At 38.5% G+C, this 24,888-nt stretch overlaps 1 protein-coding gene across 1 annotated transcript in view; it reads left to right on the top strand.

Moving 5' to 3' along the window:
* Window positions 1-8,137: 8,137 nt before the first annotated feature.
* Window positions 8,138-24,888, top strand: part of DNAAF11 (dynein axonemal assembly factor 11) — a 31,233-nt gene continuing 14,482 nt past the window's right edge. The window contains exons 1-10 of the mRNA XM_086609568.1: window positions 8,138-8,183; window positions 8,401-8,568; window positions 10,790-10,867; window positions 12,918-13,090; window positions 14,069-14,268; window positions 15,382-15,570; window positions 19,033-19,110; window positions 21,719-21,784; window positions 23,279-23,348; window positions 24,188-24,283. Coding sequence (XP_086465694.1) covers window positions 8,138-8,183; window positions 8,401-8,568; window positions 10,790-10,867; window positions 12,918-13,090; window positions 14,069-14,268; window positions 15,382-15,570; window positions 19,033-19,110; window positions 21,719-21,784; window positions 23,279-23,348; window positions 24,188-24,283 — 1,164 coding nt within the window. The remainder of the gene's footprint in view (window positions 8,184-8,400; window positions 8,569-10,789; window positions 10,868-12,917; window positions 13,091-14,068; window positions 14,269-15,381; window positions 15,571-19,032; window positions 19,111-21,718; window positions 21,785-23,278; window positions 23,349-24,187; window positions 24,284-24,888) is intronic.

The raw sequence follows: 24,888 nt of genomic DNA, 5'->3' as shown, positions 1-24,888 counted from the left end.
GTGCATCTGTAAAAGTCATTATTTGAAGGGGCCTGCAATTTAATATGAAATAAATGGGCAGGTAGCTGAGCGCCTCGCCAGTGGCCCTTCTTTAATATCTGTGGCTCTTTGCAGTGGCCATGGGCCACACAGTGGTGCCATCCAACCAGTTGCATAAACATCCCTGTCCTTAGTGTGGATTTATTACTTACCAGGTCAGAGAGACCTGGACAAATACTATGGAGTTAAACTAAAGTACATAAGCTACTTCTGCTCCTTTGTGTCTCATTATCTCCACAAAACTTAGTAGCTTTAACTCAATGACACTTTCTTTCTCCTGTCCTCTAAATAGCAATAGAATTAGAGAGTTGCATAGTGGCTGTGGGGAGTTCCATGTACTACATGAGACATAATGACTTAATAAATCAATCTGATAATTTAAAGAAAATCCTACAGCCTTATTTAGACTTATATATGAATTTCCTGTTAGTAGAAGATGACTTTTAGATTTGATTAGACCTTTAGTTTTGATTAGACCTTTAGATTAATGAAGACCTGTGTTAGCAAAAAGGTATGAAATACATACTGACTTTCCTGATGTTTCTGCTTTGATCCAGTGACAATTGTGCCAGTTCGTGTTCTGTAACTGAAGTTTTGGGGTCATTTATGAGGGCAGTAACAAGGTCATGTCAAGGCATGACATGGCAGGATAGATGAACTTACAAAGAAGAAAATAATAGTTTAAATCTAGGTACGAAAAAAAACCTAACTTCATTATCTTGTGATCAAATATACACTGTGCTGGACTACTTCTCCACTGCTGAATTGGACTGAACTCAAACTGATGGTCAGCAGGTGTCGTGGTTTTTTTTTTTGGACTGAGGGTCGAGACAAGAACCGAAAAGGGAGCACCCACCAAACATGGTCTCGGGCAAAACATGACTCAGGCTTTCTTAATAAAACAAAACAATTTATTAACAGTTACTAAACAAAAGACAAAAGGGAACGAAACCGGTTACTTGAGAGGAGAAAGAGAAAACAAGGCCCGATCTTAAAACAACACCTCCCCACCCCCTATTTTCCTTTCGTTCCTGGCTCTGTCTTCCCCCCAGCGGCGCAGGGAGACAGGGAATGGGGGAGTACAGGTCAGTTCATCCATGTTGTTCACTGCCGCTCCTTTCTTAAAGGAGGAGGAGTCTTTACACCATTTTTCCCTTGCTTCGGTGGATCCCCTACTCACAAAGAAAAAGTCCCCAAACTTTTCCAAAGTAAGTCCTGCCCGCAGGATTGCAATCCTCCCCATGGATCGCACCAGTTCGGGCTTTACCAGTCTCGGCCTCTTAGGGAGCTGCTGCCACTCGCGTCGGCGTGGGTCGTCCCACGGTCTCCAGATGCCTCCACGACCTCGTCGTGCATTCCATGCCCCATTATCAACAGTACCTGGTCGCGCATCCCCTGCTCCACGACCTCTCCTGGGCTCAGGCATCTCCTTCCCGACGTGGGTTTCTCCACAGGCCACGAGTGGGTCGCTGCTCCGCCGAGTACACCCTGGCTGCAGGGGGGCCGCCTGCCATCTCACACCGATTTGCAAGGGAAGCCTCAGCTCCAGTACACCTCCTCCTGCTCCATCTTTGCTGACCCGGTCGTTGTGGTTGTCTTCTCTTAGATATTAATCCTCTCTGGGGAAGCTCGGCCCGGTGGGCACCCCGGGAGTGGGGCGCTTACCGAGTCCCCCATGCGGCTCCCCCGGCGCCATCTTGAGCACATGGCGCCGGCCCGGGCCCGAGCGGCCGCTCGGCCGGGAGCCGGGAGCGAGGGCAGCGCCCTCCCGCTCTCTCCTCGCTCCTGAGCAAAAAGCCCTTTTCCCGCCCCTTTGTCCCAACTTAAATAGGGCAATTCGCAGAGGCGCCGCCTTGGCTCAACCTCCCCCGGGGGGGGATGGGACTCAGATCTGGTGGCACAGGGAGCAAATCCCCTCCCCTGCCACCAGAACACCCCCCCACACATCAAACTATCACAGCAGGTCAGGGTTAGATGAAGGACTGCGTACAGCTCCGTAGTGATGTCTTGAAACACGTAGTCCCACCCAGTTTCTTTGAGGCTTAGTATGCCATAACTTTGCTAGTTGGGAACCTGTTTAATCAAGATTGTGGAGCAATGTTACAACATTGTATTGCAAAATAAAAAATGTCAGACATGAGAATTTTTGTGGCTATCTGAGCAGCTGCCTGAGGCCTCCAGCTATAATTCTTACTCATGAGCTTTGTTAGAAGATAACTTCTAGAAGTTACAGTATGGTAACAGCACGAGAGAGTCCACAGAAATCTGCAGGAGGGCATAACATCCATGTCCATAGCATGATGAATTTCAGACTGCTATTTGATCTCATCCTTGAGTTAAGTATAGTATTATCATCTGAGGAACTTGAAGGTGCACAAGTCCATGGGACCTGATGAGATCCATCCACGGGTCCTGAAGGAACTGGCGGATGAAGTTGCCAAGCCACTGGCCATTGTATTTGAGAAGTCGTGGCGGTCTGGCGAGGTCCCCGATGACTGGAAGAGAGGGAACATAACCCCCATTTTTAAAAAGGGGAACAAGGAGGACCCGGGCAACTACAGGCCGGTCAGCCTCACCTCTGTGCCTGGCAAGGTCATGGAGCAGATTCTCCTGGGAACCATGCTAAGGCACATGGAGAGCAAGGAGGTGGTGGGTGACAGCCAACATGGCTTCACCAAAGGCAGATTGTGCCTGACCAACTTGGTGGCCTTTTATGATGGGGTGACAACATCGGTGGACAAGGGTCGACCAACGGATGTCATCTACCTGGACTTGTGCAAAGCTTTTGACACTGTCCCGCACGACATTCTTCTCTCTAAACTAGAGAGGCATGGGTTTGATGGATGGACCACTCGGTGGATAAGGAATTGGCTCAATGGCCGTACTCAGAGAGTAGTGGTCAACGGCTCGATGTCCATGTGGAGACCGGTCACGAGTGGCGTCCCTCAGGGGTCCGTGTTGGGCCCGGCCCTCTTCAACATCTTTGTCGGTGACGTGGACAGTGGCATGGAGTGCACCCTCAGCAAGTTCGCCGATGACACCAAGCTGTGTGGTGCCGTCGACACGCTGGAAGGGAGGGATGCCATCCAGAGGGACCTCGACAGGCTGGAGAGGTGGGCCCGTACCAACCTCATGAAGTTTAACCAGGCCAAGTGCAAGGTCCTACATCTGGGTCATGGCAATCCCAGGCACAATTACAGACTGGGTGGAGAATGGATCGTGAGCAGCCCTGAGGAGAAGGACTTGGGAGTACTGGTGGACGAGAAGCTCAATATGAGCCGGCAATGTTCTCTTGCGGCCCAGAAGGCCAACCGCGTCCTGGGCTGCATCAAGAGGAGTGTGGCCAGCAGGTCGAGGGAGGTGATTCTCCCCCTCTACTCTGCCCTCGTGAGACCTCACTTGGAGCATTGCGTCCAGTTCTGGAGCCCCCAACATAAGAAGGACATGGACCAGTTGGAGAGGGTCCAGAGGAGGGCCACGAAGATGATAAGAGGGCTGGAGCACCTTTCCTATGAGGACAGGCTGAAAGAGTTGGGGCTGTTCAGCCTGGAGAAGAGGAGGCTCCGGGGTGACCTTATAGCGGTCTTCCAGTACCTCAAGGGGGCCTACAAGAAAGATGGGGAGAGGCTGTTCAGGAGGGCCAGTTGTGATAGGACAAGGGGTAATGGTTTTAAAATAGAGGGAGGTAGATTCAGGTTGGATATTAGGAAAAAATTTTTTACCATGAGAGTTGTAGAACACTGGAACAGGTTGCCCAGAGAGGTGGTGGATGCTCCATCCCTGGAGACGTTCAAGGCCCGGTTGGATGAGGCCCTGAGCAACCTGATCTAGTTGGAGATATCCCTGTTCCTTGCAGGGGGGTTGGACTAGATGACCTTTGAAGGTCCCTTCCAGCCCTAACGATTCTATGATTCTATGATTCTATGATTAAGAGATATTTTGAGGCAGTGACCTGCTGGGATAATCTCCCAGGTAAAGGGTGGAGGACAGGAGCATTCCCTGTGAAGAAACATCTTCAGAAGGACGTGGGGATGTTGGTCAACAGCTGGATGAATGAGTCAGCAGTGTGCCCAGGTGGCCAAGAAGGCCAAGAGCATCCTGGCTTGTATCAGAAGCAGTGTGGCCAGCAGGACTGCAGAAGTGATTATCCCACTGTACTGGGCACTGGCGAGGCCACACTTTGAGTACTATGTTTGGTTTTGGGTCTCTCACTGCAAGAAAGACATTGAGGTGCTGGAGGGTGTCCAAAAAAGGGCAACGAAGCTGGTGGTCAGCAGGTCAGGGTTAGATGAAGGACTGCATACAGCTCCGTAGTGATGTCTTGAAACACGTAGTCCCACCCAGTCTGGAGCACAAGTGTTATGAGGAGCGGCTGAGGGAATGGGGGTTGTTTAGCCTGGAGAAAGGAGACTCAGGGGAGACTTTATCACTCTCTACAACTACCTGAAAGGAGGTTGTATCAAGGTGGGAGTCAGTCTCTTCTCCCAAGTAACAAGTGGTAGGACAAGAGAAAATGGTCCCAAATTGCACCAGGGCAGCTTTAGATTGGATACAAGGAAAAATTTCTTCACTGAAGGGGTTGTCAAGCATTGGAACAGGCTGCCCAGGGAAGTGGTTGAGTCACCAGCCCTGGAAGAATTTAAAAGAAGTGTGGTGGTGGCGCTTAGGGACGTGGTTTGGTGTCGGACTTGGCAGTGTTAGGTTGGTGGTTGGACTCGATGATCTTAAGGGTCTTTTCCAACCTGAATGATTCTATCACTCACGGAAACAGGCCACTTCTGTAGACAACAGAAAACACGCTTTCAGCCCAAAGCGCGTTGGACAAGATGAATGTGCAGGAGAAGGACAAAAGCATCACACAAAGGACAGACGGAAGACGTGCCTGAGGAAGAGCCATTTCATACGTGATCGCCCAGCCCGAGAATGGGATCAGGAGCAGATGGAGTAGTAGAACTCCTACTTCTGGATCAAAAAAAACCACATTTTCCTTCTTGGAGAGGCATCCAGCGCCGCTGCCGTTGGAGGACGCCGCCGCGCTGCCATGGCAACGGCGCCCGCGGGCGCCGTTGCCATGGCAGCGCGGCGGCGTCCTCCAACGGCGGCGGCGAACTGAAAGGCGGCCATGGTGCGGAGTGAGTGTCACCGGGAGCTGCTTTCCTCCCCTCCCCGGGCTCCTTCCCCCCTTCCCCAGGGCATGCCCCGCTCCCCGGCCTCCATGTTCCCTCTCCACCCCGCGGAACAGCCGCCGGGAGGCCCCGCGGTGGGGCGGCCCGGGCAGCGGCCCCTCCACCCGTGGGGCAGCCCCCTGCGATGGGAGATGCCCGAGGAGGGGGTTTGTGTCCCGGTCTGGAGCTGTCAGCCCTGGTCTGTCCCTGCGGTTGTAAATTTTCAACACGACATGATAATTTGGGGTGTTTTTTTTTGAGGTAGGAGTAGCTAACGTAGATGCTTTATCAGAGATGTTAAAATCCCTGAATGAGGTTAAAATACACTGTGCTGTTGCTTGTGAATCCATAATCTTCTAGAGGTAAAGCAGTACAACCTAAAAGACTGAGTGCTCATACATATTGTTAAAAAAAAAAAAAAAAAAAACAAGAAAAAAAAAGAAAAAAAAACCACAACAACAAAAAAAACCCACACTACTGAGGAATTCCCTTCATCTGTGATTTCCCCTGTAATTTATTTTGATTGTATACTGTCACTGCCAGTCCCTTGCTGGGCTAAAACAGTGCTTTGGAAAGGAATTCCTTCCCTCTGCGTGAATCTGGCAGATGCCCACTTAGAGCAGGCACTGCTTGGAGGGGAGCGGCTTCATCTCCTGAACAGCATGGCAGGAATTTGAGTCTGAAAATAATGCTTGAATACTTCACTTTTCTGAAATGCAGGTTCCCCCATTGTTTCTTGATATATCTGCAGCAGCTGTCCACCTGCTTCTTCATTTCATTTCATTTCATTTCATTTCATTTCATTTCATTTCATTTCATTTCATGTCATTTCATTTTCATTTCATTTCTTTAATGCTTTCCTTCATATCTGTTCCTTTTTGAGTAAATCATTTACATTTTGGAAGCCCAGCTGGAAGATCTTCAAGATCTGTTGTCTCCAGTTGATGTCCATCCCTCGCTTCCTCCTGTGTTCATGGGAACAGGAGAGTAGCTGTGATCTCTCAGGTCACCTGTCCATTCTCCTGTTATTGTGCACAAGGTCAGATAATCTGGTTGATGGACTTCCCAGTGGGCAGTAATGGTACAATGTGTTTTGCCAAGGGCCGGGGAAAGCTTTCATTTAAAGTTGGTTGTTTTCTCTTGCAAGTTTTTTTCCCTCATTCCTCTTAAATGAACTAGATAGCATACAAAATGTCAAATATTCACTCAGTTCCCTGCAGCAGGTTTCCAAAATAGGTCTCTAAAGCTTCGCTGTAGCTTCTGTTGGGAATGATGGCCTCTGTTTTGCAAACCATCTGATAATGAAAGTGGACGTTTTCGCATAATCACTGTAACAATCACTTCAATTTTCTTTTCATCAGCAAAGGCAAATCTGACTGTAATAAAACTCTGTCCGGAATAATTCGTATGACTTCTTTTTTTTTTTTGTGTAGAGTATAAAGCATAATGTTGTCTCCAAAGAGTATGTATGCAAATGGTGGAATATTGTTATTTTCTTGCTGAACAATACCTGTTTGCAATGAAAATAGCAGCACTGAAAGATCTGCCACCAAACACACTAGTAAGCAGGCCTTCCTTTTTTTTTCTTTTCTTTTTTTTTTTTTTTTTTTTAATTTCCAGCGGATTTGGCAAGTAACTTACTAGAAATGCCGATGTTTTTCATGTTTTCTATGAAGACTAAAATATTTAGTCACAATATCGCCTTTTTTTTTTTTTCCCCCATTTTCTCTGTTGATTTAGTCAGGTTTAATCAATGGGCTGTTGAAGGTAAGATGACTCAGGTGCAGCAAACCTGCCCGACATGATTAAAAAAGAAAAGGACACTTGCCTTTCCCAATATGCTTTACGTGCAGATAAGATCCTCTCTTATATCATCAATATCAGCATCAACATTATATAATTCTGTAAATTATGTCAGATGCAATTCTGTTGAACAGAAGGGAGATTGAACTCTGGTCATCTGTAAATAATATAATATACGCAAAACCAGTTTAAGCTCTTTCCCAAAGGCTGTAGATAGAGGAGCTGCACTGACACATGCAAGTTTAGGCTGCATTGGTACGTCGTTTTCCCAGCTTGTCCATGTAAATGTGTGCAGCCATTCCAGGACCACTGATAAAACGGGATGATTTCACAAAACCTCCCTGAGACAAAAAAAGCAATGAAAGAATACTTTTAATTAACGCATGGTAGGAAAGATTTGTTTTCACAGATCTCTGAGCATTTTTTTTTTTTGCTTATTTTTCTTCAGAGTGTTTTTGAAAGGCTTACTAGTTTTTTTTCCTCATTAACAACCATGAAAATACCTATGCTAATTTGATAAAACCATAGTTTTTTTAATTAGTACTTCACTGTAGTTCACTGCTTTTCAAGGAGAGGAAAATGCTAGTGGGTTTGGGGTTTTTTTTGGTGCAGCAGACTGGAAACAAAGTAATAACATTTAGCTCAAGAGCGAGCGCTGGTTCTCATAGAATTTCTTTACCTTCATTATAGGGAACCTTTTCACTGTTTCAAAGATTGCCTGGCATTAAATGTTACTGTCTGAAAACTCTGAACTCAGGTCTCTGGTGTCTTTCAGCCACTGAAACGCCTCTGCTAATGAGCTGGTAGTGCTTAATACCCAGGATTAAGTTGCATTCTAACAAACATTTATAAGCATGAATTAGTCAACGGCTTTGCCTCAAGTGCTGGAAAAGTAAAAAAAATATCTGCCCACTTTCGACATTCATCCTGCTTATTCCTGTGCACCCTGTGCTATCAAAAGAATATGATGACACACTGCAGCTAGTTTATGTTTGATTAACATCTGGCATCAGGAAATAAAAGAGCATAAACCACTCCGTTGCTTGTCTACATGAATCAATCTGCAACCTGAGCCATGCTGAGAATAATGGATGCTGGATTAATTTCTGCAAGGGTTGTATCACACTTTCATGGAAGACTCAGCAGTTTCCATACGGATTTTTCTAAATGTTACAGGTGACAGGAGCATGTTTCACAAACGATGTTTACTGTGGCAGAGTGGGCTGAAGTTACTTGGCACTCGATGTCTTTTCTAGCAGATTTCTGTTGGTGTTCCTGCTGGATGTGTATTTGGAATGGTGGAACAAAAGATTTTAATGATTTTGTAAGTTGTTCATAAATCAGATGGTGGAAAATGACTAAAGGGCGATATGACATCTGATGTTTCTTTCAGTCACTGAAGATCTTATTAGAAGACGTGCGGAACATAACAACTGTGAAATTTTTTCACTGGAAGAAATCTCTTTACATCAGCAGGAAATAGAAAAACTAGAGTATCTTGACAAATGGTGTCGAGATTTAAAAATTCTCTATCTTCAGAATAATCTAATTCCAAAAATTGGTAAGTTTTTTTTCTGGATATATTTCTTTTTAAATGGATTTACATGCATAATTTTGAAATAATAATAAAAAATCTTTAGCATTATAGTCTAAGGGAATATAGAGTGAGTAACTGCAGAAAAGTTCTTTGTGTATCTGCTCCGGTAAGATTTGCTTTTTCCTTCTCTTCAGTGAATTTCTAAGCAGCTCAGAAATTTGCAATAAAAAATTTAAATGAAAAAGATAGTACTGAGATACAAGTCACTAGAATATGAGTGTGGAAAGCTTTTTATTGACTAAAATCTCATAAATCAAGATATAACTTAAATATCCTGTCTTTGTGATAAACAGAGAGACAAAAATTTTAGCATATACCGTGGACTGTGATATCATAAGACTACTTCTCCTCATGCTCATTTTTAAATTCAGTTTTTATACAAATGCTATTTTTTGTCAACATTGAAATAATTTTCATTCAGATAAAATGCTTGTTTTTATGCATAAAGACAACTTTTTTACAGCAAAGTGTCAATGGTCCTCCTGCACCACAGGAGAAGTTATAATTTCATGTGGTCTGTGTTTTGTGGTATATGTTTACATTTTCTAGGCTCTCTGCAGAATGATATGACATCAGGCCTTGGCCTGGAAAGCTTAGACTCTACAGATAGCGTATAGATGAAGAATGGAAAGTCAGAAGTGCTCAGGAATTATATTAGCATATTTCTTTGAAGTTCCTTAAGAGGAAGAAAAAAACTATCTAAAGTTTTAAGTTGAAATTCTGTGCTCAGGACTTTTTTAAGTTGAAATTCTGTGCTCAGGACTTGTAGGCAAAAGCTTTAAATCCTCTGGAGGGGCTCATCAGGAAACTCCTAGGGAGTATCTGTACTGATAACATCTGCACTTCTTAGAGTGGAGGAGTCTTCACCCAAAGAGCATAAGGCTTTTGAAACTGCTTAACACTGCTCTGCCCCATAAAAAAATGGACTAAAATAAGTTGTCTTTCTCTGTCACTATGTCCTTAATAAGGCAAAAGACTTTGTCTCATAATTTTGTCCATACCTTCTTTAGGTTAGTACCTATATCATATATTCATTCAGATTATTGCTTTTTGAACAAACTATTTTTTCAGCAATCTCATATTTAAGACATTCCATTTTTATCTTGATCTAACTGTAGGAGTTTGAAAAAATATGCGACTTCCTACTTCATATATTTTTGTATAAAGTAACAGCTTTCCAAGAGAATGCCTTAGTAACAAATGGAAAAAAAAAAAAAAAAAAAAATAAAAGCATTATGTAAGTAGTGACCAAAATGGTTGCCAGTAGCAGTTGTGTTTGAGAAGTACTGAGTTTGAGAAGTAAGTCTTCCTAGTGGATACCAACATGTATGTTTAAACTGAAAGAGGGCAGATTTAGATTGGATATAAGGAAGAAATTTTTCACTCAGAGGGTGGTGAGGCACTGGAACAGGTTGCCCAGAGAAGTTGTAGATGCTCCATCCCTGGCAGTGTTCAAGGCCAGGTTGGATGAGGCTTTGGGCAACCTGGTGTAGTGGAGGGTTTCCCTACCCATGGCAGGGGCTTTGGAACTAGATGATCTTTAAAGTCCCTTCCAACCCTAACCATTCTATGATTCTATGATTCCATGTCCGTGCAGAGCATACAGCAGTTCCAAGCACATTTCAAGATATCAGAGTGGGGGGGTGGGTGTGTGTGGCTTCGTTTTGTTCGTACTGAAGGCAAAGAAATCTTTATGTGTAAAATTTTCAGAAAGAGAGAAGTTTCTTGTAGAGCCTGATCTTTAAAAAGATTAAAATCTTTAAAAGCCCTGTAGAGCCAAGATCTTAAAAAAATAAATATATACTAAAGAAGTCAATATTTTCTATGTAAGTAAGTATAAAATTTATCCTTTCTGGATTTGATGACAAACAGAATGTTACACCATGTTTTTTGGCAAGTCCTCTTGCATTATATATGTGTTTTGTGGATTTTTGACAAAAAATGTGTTAATAACCTTCCTTTTTTTCTTTTTCCCCCCTCTTTTATTTTGTGTTTTCAGAGAACATTTTTGGTTTTGTCTTTTCATTAATATTAAAATATTAGTGCCCAGTAATCCAATATATCTTCTGATCTGTCTTTCCTGTTTTTCTGCTTTATTGTTTCTTTGAAGTAAAGTGAGCAAGTAAAATGATAATGCCTTTTCCAAGGAAGAAAACTGAATTAACAGATTTATGTTTTGTTACAGAAAATGTGGGAAGACTAAAGAAGCTGGAATATTTAAATGTAGCTTTGAACAACATCGAAAGAATTGAAAATCTGGAAGGTCAGATTTTAAACAAACCATTTGCCTTTTCATACTGAAACACTTGAACTGTGATTTAGGGTAAAAGTGGGTGAAAACCATGATGTATGTCCACCAGTAAAGGTACTTTGGTAATACTCAGAAAGAATCTTTTTGTGTTTCAACAAATGCTTCTTTGTAGCAAACGTTTCCTACTGCTGAAGTTTTGTCATTGAACTTCCTTAAATGTGTTTTAACTCACTTTTTACACACTCTCTCACCAGTGTTGCCAGCTATAGTACCTCTATTCTTGAATACTTTACAAAGTGTGAATCCAAATTTTTCATGAAATTAGTATTTCCCCTTTGTAAAGATAAGACAATTTGTTATGCAGGTTAGCAATGCGATTTAAAAAAAAAAAAAAAAGTTGTACAGACTGTGAAAAGTCTCTTGTGTAATGTTTCAGCAGTCATCTTCACTTCAGCAATCAAGTGTCACACACAAGAAGGCTCTACTCTGTACACAGGTTTCATTTGCAGTTTGGGGTATTTTTAAAGAGTTTTTTAGATGATTATTTTCTCTGTTACTGTAGGAAGACCTGTTTGCTTTTTCTATGTTTCATCCTTTTTCCTGTCACTATAATCGCATGTGCAAAGATGTAGCATTTTCTGAGATCCAAGTCTAATACTTAGATCCACCTGTAAACACATTCCATATTACTTGAATAATTTCTGACTTATTTTCTTTCTCTTTATTGATTCTGATTATGCCAGTTGCTGAATCTTTAAAATGTCCACCTTGACAAATGAACAATTTAAAAAAAAAAAGCTGGTTTTTTGTTTGGTTGGTTTGGGTTTTTTGTTTGTTTGTTGGATGTTTTTTGTTGTTGTTGTTTGTGTTTTCTTTTTTTTTTTTTAAATCTGCAAGCTGATTTAAGAGGATGGCTTAAATCAAATAAAAAAACTAAGCAAATAGGCTAAACACAAATTTGTAAAAGTTAAAGAAATAGGTAGTACATTACGCATTTGGCAATTTTCTGAGAAACTTGCATCTGTGTTCATGCCAAGAAGTTTTAAATCCTTCTATCAGGTTGTGTTATTTATTACTGTGATTTGTTATTTACTTAGGAGCCAGAACATTTGGGAATGAGCCTTGCAAAAATTTAGGTTATTTAAACACCCTAATAAAACATTTTGAGTTTTTTGTTTTCTTTCAGCTCTATTATGCATAAAATACTTGTCGAATAGACCTGTAAAGGAAAAGAAGTGACTACAATGATGAACACCAAAGCTGAGCTTGCTCTTAGCTCAACTTTTTTACTCTCAGAGTCAAGGTTATGATTCATGAACAGATTATGATAAAAGGAGAGGTTGATAAATTTTAGATTCAGTTTTCCCAGAGCATTTTGTTAGCTAATTTAGAATTTCTGTATATAATGAATTGTTTTGATTAACAAACAACATTTTCTCACTGGTATTTGCAATTTAACCAGGGATAAAGCATTCACAATGATAGCTGAGTCCATCGAGTGGAAAACTTCATCTTGACTTGAAGTGAATGTTTAGGAAACCTTATACTAGCACTTGAATATTGTTAGCTAAGATTAAAGGTACACAGAATTGAAAGCCATAATCGATCCTATACTCCTGGAGCAATTAAACACTCTTTTAGCCACATGGCGAAGACTCAGTTGAGGAGGGCTACCAAGGCAGTCAGATTGTTAAAACTGAAGTCCAGCTTATCTGGAAATAACATTTAACAGCTTTAACATTTAACATTTAACATTTAACAGCTAAACTAGTATACAAGCACTGACTACAAAGTTTTGATAGTGATTAAATCAATAATAACTTTTGATATTTTGTATTTTATTGAGATTTTTTTCTTTCTATAAATATTGTGACCTCATAAACTTAAGCCGTGAGTCACTCTTCCACTTGTGGGTTGGAGAAGATGTGTTCTGATAGGATGAAATTAGTATACAGGCAACAAATTCAGACAGTTTTATACCCAAATGTGTGCATATGTGTGTGTATGTCGTGTGCATTTATGTTATGGACAAATTGAATTATGGTTTTTTTTTTTCAAATAGGCTGTGAAGAGCTGAAGAAACTCGACCTAACAGCAAATTTCATTGGTGAACTTTCCAGTATTGAAACCCTAAAATACAATATGCATCTGAAGGAACTGTTTCTAGTGGGCAACCCATGTACTGAATTTGAAGGTTACAGACAATTTGTGGTAGCAACTCTTCATCAATTAAAAGTAAGATGTTTTAAAGTAAATTTATATCCAAATTAATAACTGGCATTGTTGGCTGAACATACTAACCCCAAAGAAAATAAATGCCCAAGGTAGGAAAACTAGGTGCATTTTTCTTACTGTCCACAGGAAATTAAATTCTATTCTGAAGAATAAATGACTACAGTAAATAATGTGATAATAAATTGGTTCTGTTTTGACTGAACCACATGCATTTGTTAACGTTTCTGTCATTTTCATTGGAGATTCTTAAGCAAAGTTCTGAAAAGATAAGTTCAGTGGACAGTTTTAGCTTTTTACTCGTTTGTTTTTATAAACACAATGTATTTTTAAATTACTTTCATTTTGCAGAAAGTTACTATGTTGTTGGTATCATACCAACAATAGGTACCAAACCAACAATGTAAGGCAGTAGAAATATAGAAATTGATGTAAAATGCACTATATTGCATTGACTGTGAATAGATGCTTGAAGACTGAGCTTTCGTGCAGTGATGTACTGATGTAATGATTTCCTGCCATAGAAACAGGCAGTCCCAGACCTGATATATGTTCCCACAATTTCCGTTGGAGACGCATAGATGCTTAACTTAAGAGTAGATTTAGATCATTTAGTTAACAATAAACACATAAAAAAAAAATTTATAATAGTGTCATGAGCTGAATCGAGGTTGGACACGTATCAGAAGTGGTTGAAGGGACTCTCTCTACTACATAGTGTAATAAGACCAACAGAAATTCCTGGGAAATGCAAAAAGCAGCTCTCAGATGCACAAAATCATTTTCAGATCTGAATAGCAACCTATTGTTAATTCTGTTGAATATAGTATGGATGTTTGAAAGGTGTATTTTTAATTTTACACAGAACATGATCTATCAAAATCTATCAAAATTGACCTACAGTTTAATGGATTTCTTGATTTGAATATGTTTAAAATTTCCCACATATTTATATTGATTTTTTTTTTCCCCTTTGGGAAGTGTTTGGATAGTAAAGAAATAGAACGTTCAGAGAGGATTCAAGCACTTCAAAACTATCCAGAAGTGAAACAGAAAATCAGAGAACAGGAACAAGCTTACCTTCTCAAAAGGGCCAGAGAAAAAGAAGAGGCTCAAAGAAGGATGCAAGAAAAAAAGGACAAGAAACAAAGACAACTGGAATCTAAGCTTGGATCTGACAGGTAACAGTTAGCAGCAACTGTTTGTGAGTAAACATAATTCTTCTCATTCTTCATTAAGACTTTTGTTTTTCCTCATTAAACAGTTTATGTAATTCCACCTAAGTATTTTTGTTTCTTTATTGTTGATTCTAGCAGAATTATTTTTCCTCACGGATGTTATATCTAATGAAAAATATAATTAATTACAAACATAATTAATTAATGATCTGCATGCAAAAGAATTTTTGTCCTAAAAATCCAAGCTAAAGTGTCTGGATGCCAAAATAGTGTAATTGATAGCTCCTTTCAGGAGAACAGCTGGAAATTGTTATTTAAGGTAATGCAAGGGTTCTAGAGAAAGCACCTGTTCACCTATCATTTCTTTTGCTTTAGAGTTACTAGAGATGAAATCTGAAACAGAATATTACAGATCTTTTGAGATGTAAAAGGCTATGGAATGTTGATTTCTATACTTCTTCCACCTAATATCACTAAGATTGCCTAGATAGCAGATGGATTTTTGTCCGGAGTCATCTTTCACTGCAGTTGATATCCATCTTATTTTTAATCCAATAGAGACAAAGTTCCATGCAGCTGGCTATGGAACTTTGTCCTCATAGATCACAACTGTATCACAAATGTAGTTTTCTCTCTAGATTGATAGAGAATTTCTGAAGATTACAGAGGCTTAGGGCTAAGGGGGAAAATGATTCAGATTCTAAGATGGCTCTTGAGGAGATGCCTGAGTAAAATGCCACTGCCCTATAAATTTCTAATCTGTTGCTGCCTGATATTGGGAATGCTTAAACATCACATGGACTGAAAATTTTGTTTCACCTGAAAGTTGTGAAGATACCTGAAAATTCTGCTCCTGAAATTAAATCTGTTGAACTATCCATCAGGGTTTTCAGAGGGTTAGACATAACCATAGTATCATTTCTCAGTTAAGTCAATGAAACACATCTTGTTGAAATATGTTTTGTTGATTGATGGAAGAAGCAGAGCAGAGAATGTTGTTCAAATTTATAAGATACAGTTCTTGGTAGGAATGATACAGCTATTAGTATTGGGTTAAAAAGTACTTTTACTCTTCCTTCATTTCTTTGAGATAATATTCCATATGACCTTGTGTAGATCGGACTCCCTACAGAACAAAGAAAACCATCAGGCAGAAGGAGTCAGAGAACAAGAAACACGGAGAATGGTTGAAGATGATGAAGAAGACAGAAGATTCTGGGAGGAGCCTACACCTTATACTCCAGAATCTAGATTAGAAACTCACAGATATATTGAAGAAAAACAGAGAGCTAAAGACAATATAAGGTATATTTTTGTTTTAATGTATTCTATGAGTTGAGGAAGGGGAAATTTTCAAAGGTACAGAGTAGAGGGAGGTGACTGCTTCACATTAAATATTACTGAGAACTGTCAGCTTAAATTCCTGTTGCCTGTTCAAATATGCTTATAAAATATAAATAAAATATTCAGATTGTTAATTTTGTTTCATTTTCTACAATATATTTATGACACGTTTTAGTTTATTTTTCTCAAATAGAGTTTTTAATTATAATTTCTCTTTTCAACTCTGTTTTATGGACTTTGGAAGTTTCACTGTTCTGTCAGCTAGTTAATACATTTTATGTAGTTCAATGTTTAATATTCTTGCTATAAGCATTTGTCTGGAGTGCTGGTTGCACTATATAAATGCCCTACAGGCCATGCTACAAAAGTTTTTCACAAGTGACATTTCAGGCATCATACTTTATCAAAGATATTCACCCTAAGTAATAAGATTCTTCCTGTTATCTTTGTTATTTGGCATGGTGGATCTGAAGACACCTGGCCCCTAAAAAGCCTTTAAAACTTTCTGAAGTTGGCATTGGTTTTGCTGACCATGGAAAAATTAATGCAGACGCTAGCAAAAAAAGTTATTTTATTGCTGCTGGCTTATCAGTTCCACAAACATTGTAAGCAATGTCTCTTTTTTTTTTTTTTCCCCTTGTCTTTTGCTTATATAACAGCATTTGTGACAGAGATTTTTCTAGCTTTTCTTTTTAAGGACATGCTTTTTAAAAGATTTATCAAGCCTAAGTGTCAAAAAAGTCAGTTCTAGCAAAGTCTCCAAGAAATCTGGAAATTTGCATAACTTGTTGCTCTTATTAATTCAAGGTCTAGCACTTTCCCAGAGGAACTACTGTGAAACCCAGATTCTAGCTAGTTAGAATTTTGCTGTGTTTGGGGATGCCTTGCTCTAGTCAAAGCAAATGTGTTCCAAATGCTTCCCTCTAAATATTCAAGGAGAGTGCAAGTAGTGTTATAATAAAGACTGTGTTATTCCTTTCCAGATTTTTCTGAATTTCCATAGCATTCAAAGGAGTTAAAAATCCTTTCACAATTCATTTTGTTTTGTTGGAAAGATTTTTGTTAGGTAGCATGAGAAAGGTGGGAACAGTAAAGTGTCCCTGACAACGTCAAATCTTCCTTGCTCATGGGCAGGAGCTAACATGTAACTTTAATGTGAGTTACTGGTTATAAAAGGATGTTTATTTTAGTATAAAATCAACATGAACTCAATCAGACCAACGCTAAATTTGAACCTATTTATGACATGTTAGCACAAATTAAATTTGCCAGCTGGAGTATAGTTGGGCAGCTGATAATAAATTGAGCACCTTTGGCTATTGCTAAATGGGTGAACTCTTGCAGTTTCATTCAAAGAAAGTTCAGAGAAATGTAAAATCAGTTGCAGCTGAAAGGTGCACCGGATCTCCTTCAGCTGCTCATTGCTAGAACAAGGCCTTCCAGCTCACCTCAGCACAAAGTTAAATAAGTTACCTTAAACTCTAATGATTATGACATGACTGAATTTGCCTTAAAATTGTTCACATGAACAGACAGATTTCATCTAGAAACAGATTATTAACAGCTAAGAGACAGTAGGATAATTATAATTTCCTGCAGCATTTCTGAGAACTGCATCTTTAGGACAGAGTGGTGGTTTGTTCACTTTGCATTTCTGTGTCAAGAGTGGAGATTCAGGTGTAGAAACTGCTAGCCCATAAACCCCACATTAAAGCTCTGATTTATACTATAGGATAGTATTTAACACATGCATAGTTGTGCATCTTTCTTAAACAGAAGTTTTTATGCAGTCATTCTAGAAGCTCCACTTGAATGTTTTTATTTCTTCTTCAGATCCATTCTATTTATAGAATAAATCTTTTTTTATACTTTTTTTTCACCAGGATGATCTCAGTCTTTTCTACTTTATTTCCCTCAATAGTGATTTACTTTTAGTGTTCTCTTAATCTTGAACTTATAGTGAGAAATTGGTTCAGGAACACAAAAAAACAATGTATTTCTGTTATGGTTTTGAGAAATGCAAGTTTTTTATACGCCAGCTGAAGTAGCTATACACACTGTATTGACCAGCTGAAGAGTGAATTAACACAAAGCAATAATTACAGTGCTGTATTTTTAAAGAAAATATAGGCATTTTTTACCTAGATCCAAGCAGATTTTTCTTTTTCATATTACTAAGATTCCTTACTCTTCTTCTCCTCACTCAGGATCTAAATATTTATACAGGAAAATACCAGTACTCAATTTAAGGTAGCTTATTTGTTGCACTAAATACTGCTGTATCTTATTTAGTGCTGCTTGTGGTCTTTTGAGCATTAAAATTATTTTTACTAGTGCAGAATGGTGACTGATAAACATGCTGTTTAGAGATATGCCAAGCACTTCTTCAGTAAAAGTAATTAAGTTAGCATGAATAAATTTTCTTTTTAGAATTGCTTGTACATACATCAAACCAGTTAGCAGCAATGATACTCCTGATTAGTATGACCATTCATAACTAGCAAAATGTCCCATTTCATATGTTTAAGCAAGCCACTGATTTTGTAAGACGTACCAGACTCATTTGATTTATTAATTGTTCAATAACGGACGTTGTATCATGCGGAAGATATTATTATCAATGTAAGATGTGATATTACAAAGTATTTGATCATCTTTAGATGATGCTTTTAACATGCAATTGGACATTGGCCTGCCTGGCCAGCAGGTCGAGGGAGGTGACTCTGCCCCTCTACTCTGCTCTCATGAGATCCCACCTGGAATACTGCATTCAGCTCTGGGGCCCCCAACATAAGAAGGACATGGACCTGTTGGAGAGGGTCCGGAGGAGATGGATCAGAGGGCTGGAGCACCTCTCCTATGCAAACAAGCTGAGAGAGTTGAGGTTGTTCAGCCTGGAGAAGAGAAGGCTCCAGGTTGATCTTATAGCAGTCTTGCAGTACCTAAAGGGAGGCCTATAAGAAAGCTGGAGAGGGACTTTTTACAAGGGCATGTAGTGATAGGACAAGGGACAATGGCTTTAAACAGAGATATTTCCATCAGATATAAGGAAGAAATTTTCTACAATGAGGGTGGTGAGGCACTGGAACAGGTTGCCCAGAGAACTTGTGGATGCCCTATCCCTGGAAGTGTTCACGAACAGGTTGGATGAGGCTTTGAGTAATCTGATGTAGGGGAAGGTGTCCCTGCCCACAGCAGGGGGCTTGGAACTAGATGATCTTTAAGGTCCCTTCCAACCAAAACCATTCTATCATTCTATGATTTGATAATTTGATATAACCTGTTTTGTTCCTAAAATAAGTTGTATTCTTAACATCAAATGTCAGATAACTCTCACCGCTCACCATTGTCTTCTTTCTTTTTTCCTATGACAAAGAAAATACCAGAATGTGAACTTATCATTTTTCTTTCTATTCTGTTAAGGGAATTCAAAAAGAGAGAGAAGCCTCTTCGGACATTGGTCACTGCGGAAGGAAAAGTTCTGAATGTGAACGTGCCTAAGTATGTGAGGTTAAGATGTTAAACAGACTAACCTCTTTACAGTTGATTTGGGTAACTATTTCCAGATATGTGACAATACATAAAAAAGAGGACTGACGAATTCTCATTGCAGTATTGTATTCCTAGAGGGGAAACTGACTTCTAAAATTATGTTCTGATGCTTGAAAAAGAATTAGTTTTCAGTGAGTAAAGTGCTGAATATTGTTTGATTTAACATCTTCGTCTTTGATGACTGAAGAGCTTGTTTTTCTGTAAAAGATACAAGACATTTTACTCTCTTCTATGGTAAGGCTGTCTTTCTTGGATCTTCTTGCTAGTAGTGGAAAAAGTTTAATCAGTTTGACTATTGAAGATAAATGTGTATGAGTAGCCACCTTAAATGTGGAAAAATACATCCAAGTAATATTTCTAGATGAAGTCATTCTGTCCTCTGATGACATACGTAAAACTGGCAGAATTGGAAAGGATATGTAACTAACTTCTATGGCATGAGGTCCTTTGACACAGAATGAGGTCTCTGGCAACAGAGTCTGGTGATACAGGGAAATCTTTTGTATTTTATCATTTACAAAGGCACCTGGATATTGAAGTGTTTTGGAATGAGTTTCCAGGGATATCAGTCACGTTACCATTGGTTTCACTTGAACCAAGCCTTCCTTTTCTAAAGGAAAACAGGAGACAGAGAGTGTAAATGTTGTTTCCCTATAAACAGCTCCCAAAGAGCCTCCTACATGAGGCAGTGATCAAAGAGTGACCTACTCAGGGCCACTTACCTGTCTGCTATTCTCTGAACAAGTTTTTCCATCTTAAGACTTGTTTAGGTGCAGAATCAAAGCTAAGAACATGCTTATCATTAGCATGAAGAAAGCTTTCTAAATCTTGGAAATTTATAAATCCAGGTAAATTCAAGGAAATTGAAAACCTGTATTGTAGGATCAGTGCATAATTTTCAATGATATAGGGAAAATTAAAGGTAGTGGCAGAAAATCTCATGTTTTTCCCATCTGTACTTGAAGATACCATTGTATCTACATACTTTATAAAAACGTGACTGAAAATTTTTTTAAACTGTTTTCTAGTTCAAGAAGAAGACAAGCCTAAAATAGTTTAAATCTTCTGTTAATATAATTTGGTTATGCCTCTAAAGACCAGAGACATTTAGAAAACAGCTCTAGCTATTTTTTTTGAATAATACAGTCCCCTAGAGTTCGCTGTTAGTAGCAGTCCTGTTTGTGTTGGTTAAATTTTCTGGATTAGAATTTATTCTGCGGATATGCCCACGTAAAGCCAGATCAATGGGCAGTTTTTGTCATGGCTTCAAGAAGAAAATCACAGCTCTTCAGTGCAATCTGGCAGTGTATTGGAGAGACATAAACGAAGAGCTATGAGTAGACAGATGGTGTTATCCAAAGTTTTTACTTCAATGCAAAAGTTTAATGTGCATAGCAATGTCCAAGCTTCTCTGATATTCTTTTGGAAGGTTAGCAAGAGGAATGGCTGCATGCTGCCGAGAACAAACTACTTCTCTTCCTCAATTCTGATTAAGCTTTCCCCTAGAAAATTTTGCAATTCTTTTAAACAAAGTTGTTTTGTATTCTTTGCAGTATTCCATTAAAAATTATCCATAAACTAAAAGCTCCATAAGCTTTCTTGAGAGTTGACTTTGTCAGAATACAGGAGAGCAAAAAGTTAAAAAGTATATCTGGCAAATATTTTTTTGAGCTTCTTTCTGTTATCTGAACTCAAAGTGTCTAAGTATTTAATGTCACTGAAATATTCCAGGTAAATTGTGTTAAGTAAAACGTTCTAATTTTATACTAATAACTAATTTATAAAAATCTTCTCATTTATAGGTGGGTTTTATTCTGTTTTTCCTCTACTTTAATACCTGAAAAATGTTTGAGTATATGAGCAGAACTTCTAGACTAGATCTCCTTACTGTTGTAGTAAGAGATGTTTTCAATTTGTAACTGGTAAGACTCTTTCACAATTTTAAGAACTTGGCCAGCAGATCACAAACACGCAGCTAATACAATCTGCAGTCTCATTTTCAACAAATACTATAAACCTTGTAGAATCAAGGATATTGCACAAATCATGTCTTACTTTGGAAATGCACAGGAACATATTTATAATCTAGGCAAACTAATTATTGTGAAGAAAGATGAGAGGTTTGTTGTTTTTTTTTTTTACATATGATAGGGTTTGAATTACCAACTTCCAGGCTTTTCATGAACTGTATTTTCGATGCAGATGTCAACAGAGCAGACAGATTTCACCAGCAGATGTCCCTCTTTCTGCACTGACAGACTGGTCTTCGTTTTAACTGACCTTCAGCAGTATATTTTTGTTTGTTTGTTTGTTTCTTGTGGGTTGGGTGGGGAGAATAGAAAAAAAATGTAAGAATGACTTTGGTTCAAATGCCAGTATTTTTTTCTGTTCATGAGGAAAATTGCAGCTGTTTCTAAAATTATCATGTGACATATTGTCTAAATGGTATTTGTATTCATCCAAAATTGCTAGCAGTTGAATTTGAAGCATGCTGTAATGTTTGCTTATTCACTCCAATTGTATTTATCCTGGAGGTGTTTCTTGTCTTTATTATTAGGCTTGAGTTCTCTTTGAAGGATGATGAAGAAAACAACCAGATCATCTTGGATCTTGCTGTTTACAGGTCAGAATTATTTTTTTTTTCCTCTCTTCATTTTTGCCATTCTTAAGTTCTAATACACAGTGTTTCAAATATACTCCTCTCTGTAATGGGGCCTTTTCAAGAGGAAAACAAATATCATAAGCAGTAATGGAATCAGTCTTGAAGCCTGTGCCAAAGAAATGAAGCTGAATAAACCACAGAACTTTCAGACTGTTCTGTTACTCCTGAATGAAGGCTGTGTCTAATAGTCCTTTTTGAAATTGATGTTCACAGGTAGGTTTCCTCCACATCTGTCCTTTTATACTTGTGTAAAATCTTCAGGTTGTAGGGAATGGGTTTTTTGCCCATTCTCTGGCCCTAGAAGTGTTAGAGTACAGTTCATATCCTAGTTAAGATCTTCTCCTCCCCAAAACAGACCAGAGTAGACTTGTCCTACTTTCCTTGCTTACTGGAAAAAGTCCATGGCTGATGCTATTTCCTGAATCGTGTCAGGACATTGCCTGGAAGAAATTTGGTTGTACCAGGCCAAAATACAGCAAGGAAATCTGATAACTATTTAATAATCTATACTACTAAACAGTACAGTGGCCTTGCCCACACCTTGGGAAGGGGTTGGAAACCCACAAGCTTATTTACTCATAATGAGAACTTATTAAAGCTTGAACTAGTTTTATAGCACAGAAACCCTGTTCATGCCAGGTGTTCTTCCCTTGCAGCTCACTAATTTCCCTCTTAGTTAGGAAATTAGGGGTTTTTTTGAGCCTTGGAAAATCTGTTCAAGTGCAATAAAATGTTGGATATGCTGTAATATTCTGTGCTTACTTGTGAGAAATGCAAACGAAAATGTTACAAAAAATTCACCTGAGAAGTAATGTTATAAAAGACAGGAAATAGGGAATATGTACTCGTGCATTCACTAGTAGATCACAGGAACACAAGTGTATGTGTCACATGATGAAGAGCAGATGTTAAAGCAGAGCTTTTACAAGTGACAAATTTTGTTTGACAGCACTGAAATTTCAAAGTAATGTGTTTTCTGGGAAGGGAAAATATTTCTGTTCATTGTTTTCCAGCAGATTCTGTGTAAAAAAGAACTCTTATTAAAAATTTACTAGTTAAGCCTTCAGAAAGAAATGTAGCAAAATGCTTTTACAATTTTAAATAGCAAATAAATTAATTTTCATGTTAATGTAAAACAGTAAACTTATAGAAGAAAGGCTTTTTCATTTTCCATTAAGTTTTTAAATTCTTGCAATTATACAATAACTAATACGATGATGACTGGACAGAATTTAGACATTATTTTAATTGACATTCTGTGAACATACAGGAAAATCGTGTTTTCCTTCCATAGACATTAAATCTCAATAATATTTAATGTAACTTAATAATTGAAATTGAAGTTTGTAGTTTATAAGACGATGAAATCATCATTAAAGAGCTGTATGGATTTGCACTGCTTATTTACTGGACTGTATTGTAGATTGATTCATTTATCTATATTTCATTCTGAAGACATTTGGACACTTCTCTGCTTGATGTTGATGTCCAGCCAACTTACATACGAGTACTGGTGAAGGGAAAGGTTAGTATTTTCTTACTACATTCATTTCAAACCAAGAGTTAATGCTTACCATAGCTATTCAGTGGACTGGAGATCTGACTTCTATGAGTTACCAACTGTATGCACCTACACAGAAAAACTTTCTTTCATACTTGCATTATTTTGGACCACACATAAACTGTGGAATTCCTAGCCAGAAGATAACGCAAAACCTGGAATAAAATTTCACTCTCTCTCTCCTTCTCTCTTCCTATTCCCCCAACACCAGGTACCATAATTCACTCAAGAAGAGAGATTGCTAGTTGCCCTAGGCTAGAATTTAGCAATTTCACAATCTGGAATTTATAACTGACAGAAACAAATGGATGTATATTCTTTTGAAAAGGCATTTAAGATGTCATTCCATTTTTCTCTCATTTCAGTGGTTTTAATTTTGTCAATTTTTTAAAAAAAAATCCAAGTACTTAAACAGTAAAGTAAATTCCCTACTTTTGACTTTACCAACTGCATAAACAAAACTTCAGAATTACTTTATGTCTAAAATAGACTGGATAATCTTTCTCATTTAATTGCTAATATAAGTCAAGCATCATTTTGTAACCTTCTTTAGAAATGTCACTTCAGGAATGGCAGCAATTCAGGAATATACATATGACTATACTTGTAAGTAAAAGCTGTTTAGCATACTAATCATTTATTAGGATTAGTAATGCTACATATAAATTGAGAGGATTTAGACCTATACTGTCCTTAATATCAAAGGATGTGATAGTGATGTTTCTGCACATGTTCTGTCCAGGTCAAAAAAAAAAAAAAAGATATTTTAGCATGATATATTTCCATCTCATATTTTCTTATAGCCTTTTCAGCTTGTGCTCCCTGAGGAAGTGAAGCCAGACAGCAGCTCTGCTAAAAGATCACAAACAACTGGTCATTTAGTTGTCAGCATGCCAAAGGTATGTAAAACAATCTGAGGAGTCATCATACAAAGATACTTAAAATGTTCCCAAAGCATCATAGAATCATATGATTCTATGATTCTTTGGGAATGTTTCTGAGTTACAGGTAACATCTATCTAGCTAAGTTATTCAGTCTAGCCTTTCTCATCAGCATGCCTTTTCCAAAGAAGGAACACTCCAGAACGACAATTTAATCATAGAGCCAAGCCTCAAGATTTAAGATCTCTTTAAAAGAACATTATGAAAATCAGTATTAATAGAACTATTTGTGTTTCCTTTCTTTTTAACAAAACCATCTTTTTACATATGAAAAGAGACTCTGCAAAACATTCAGTATTGTGCAAATGTGTAAGAAGATGGATTTTTTAATAAACTGAAAACAAGCAACTTACCTACTTTCTTTTTCCACTATGAATTAATAAAAACAAATCAAATTTTCAAAATTTGGGTGGCACACATATGTATGAAGATTATGTTTTGGTTCTAGGACAGGGATGATGTACTACTCTCGTGTCTCAGGTAATAAGAACAAAATTTGCTTAATTCATTTTCTCTTCATGCTCTCCCTGTCTGGAAAGGATCCACTGACCAGCTGTGCAAA

Source organism: Tauraco erythrolophus, chromosome 3 (genome assembly GCF_009769465.1).
Source record: "Tauraco erythrolophus isolate bTauEry1 chromosome 3, bTauEry1.pri, whole genome shotgun sequence".
Taxonomy (NCBI): Eukaryota; Metazoa; Chordata; class Aves; order Musophagiformes; family Musophagidae; genus Tauraco; species Tauraco erythrolophus.
The sequence above is the reverse complement of the archived record's forward strand: the minus strand, read 5'-3'. Positions and strand labels throughout refer to the sequence as shown.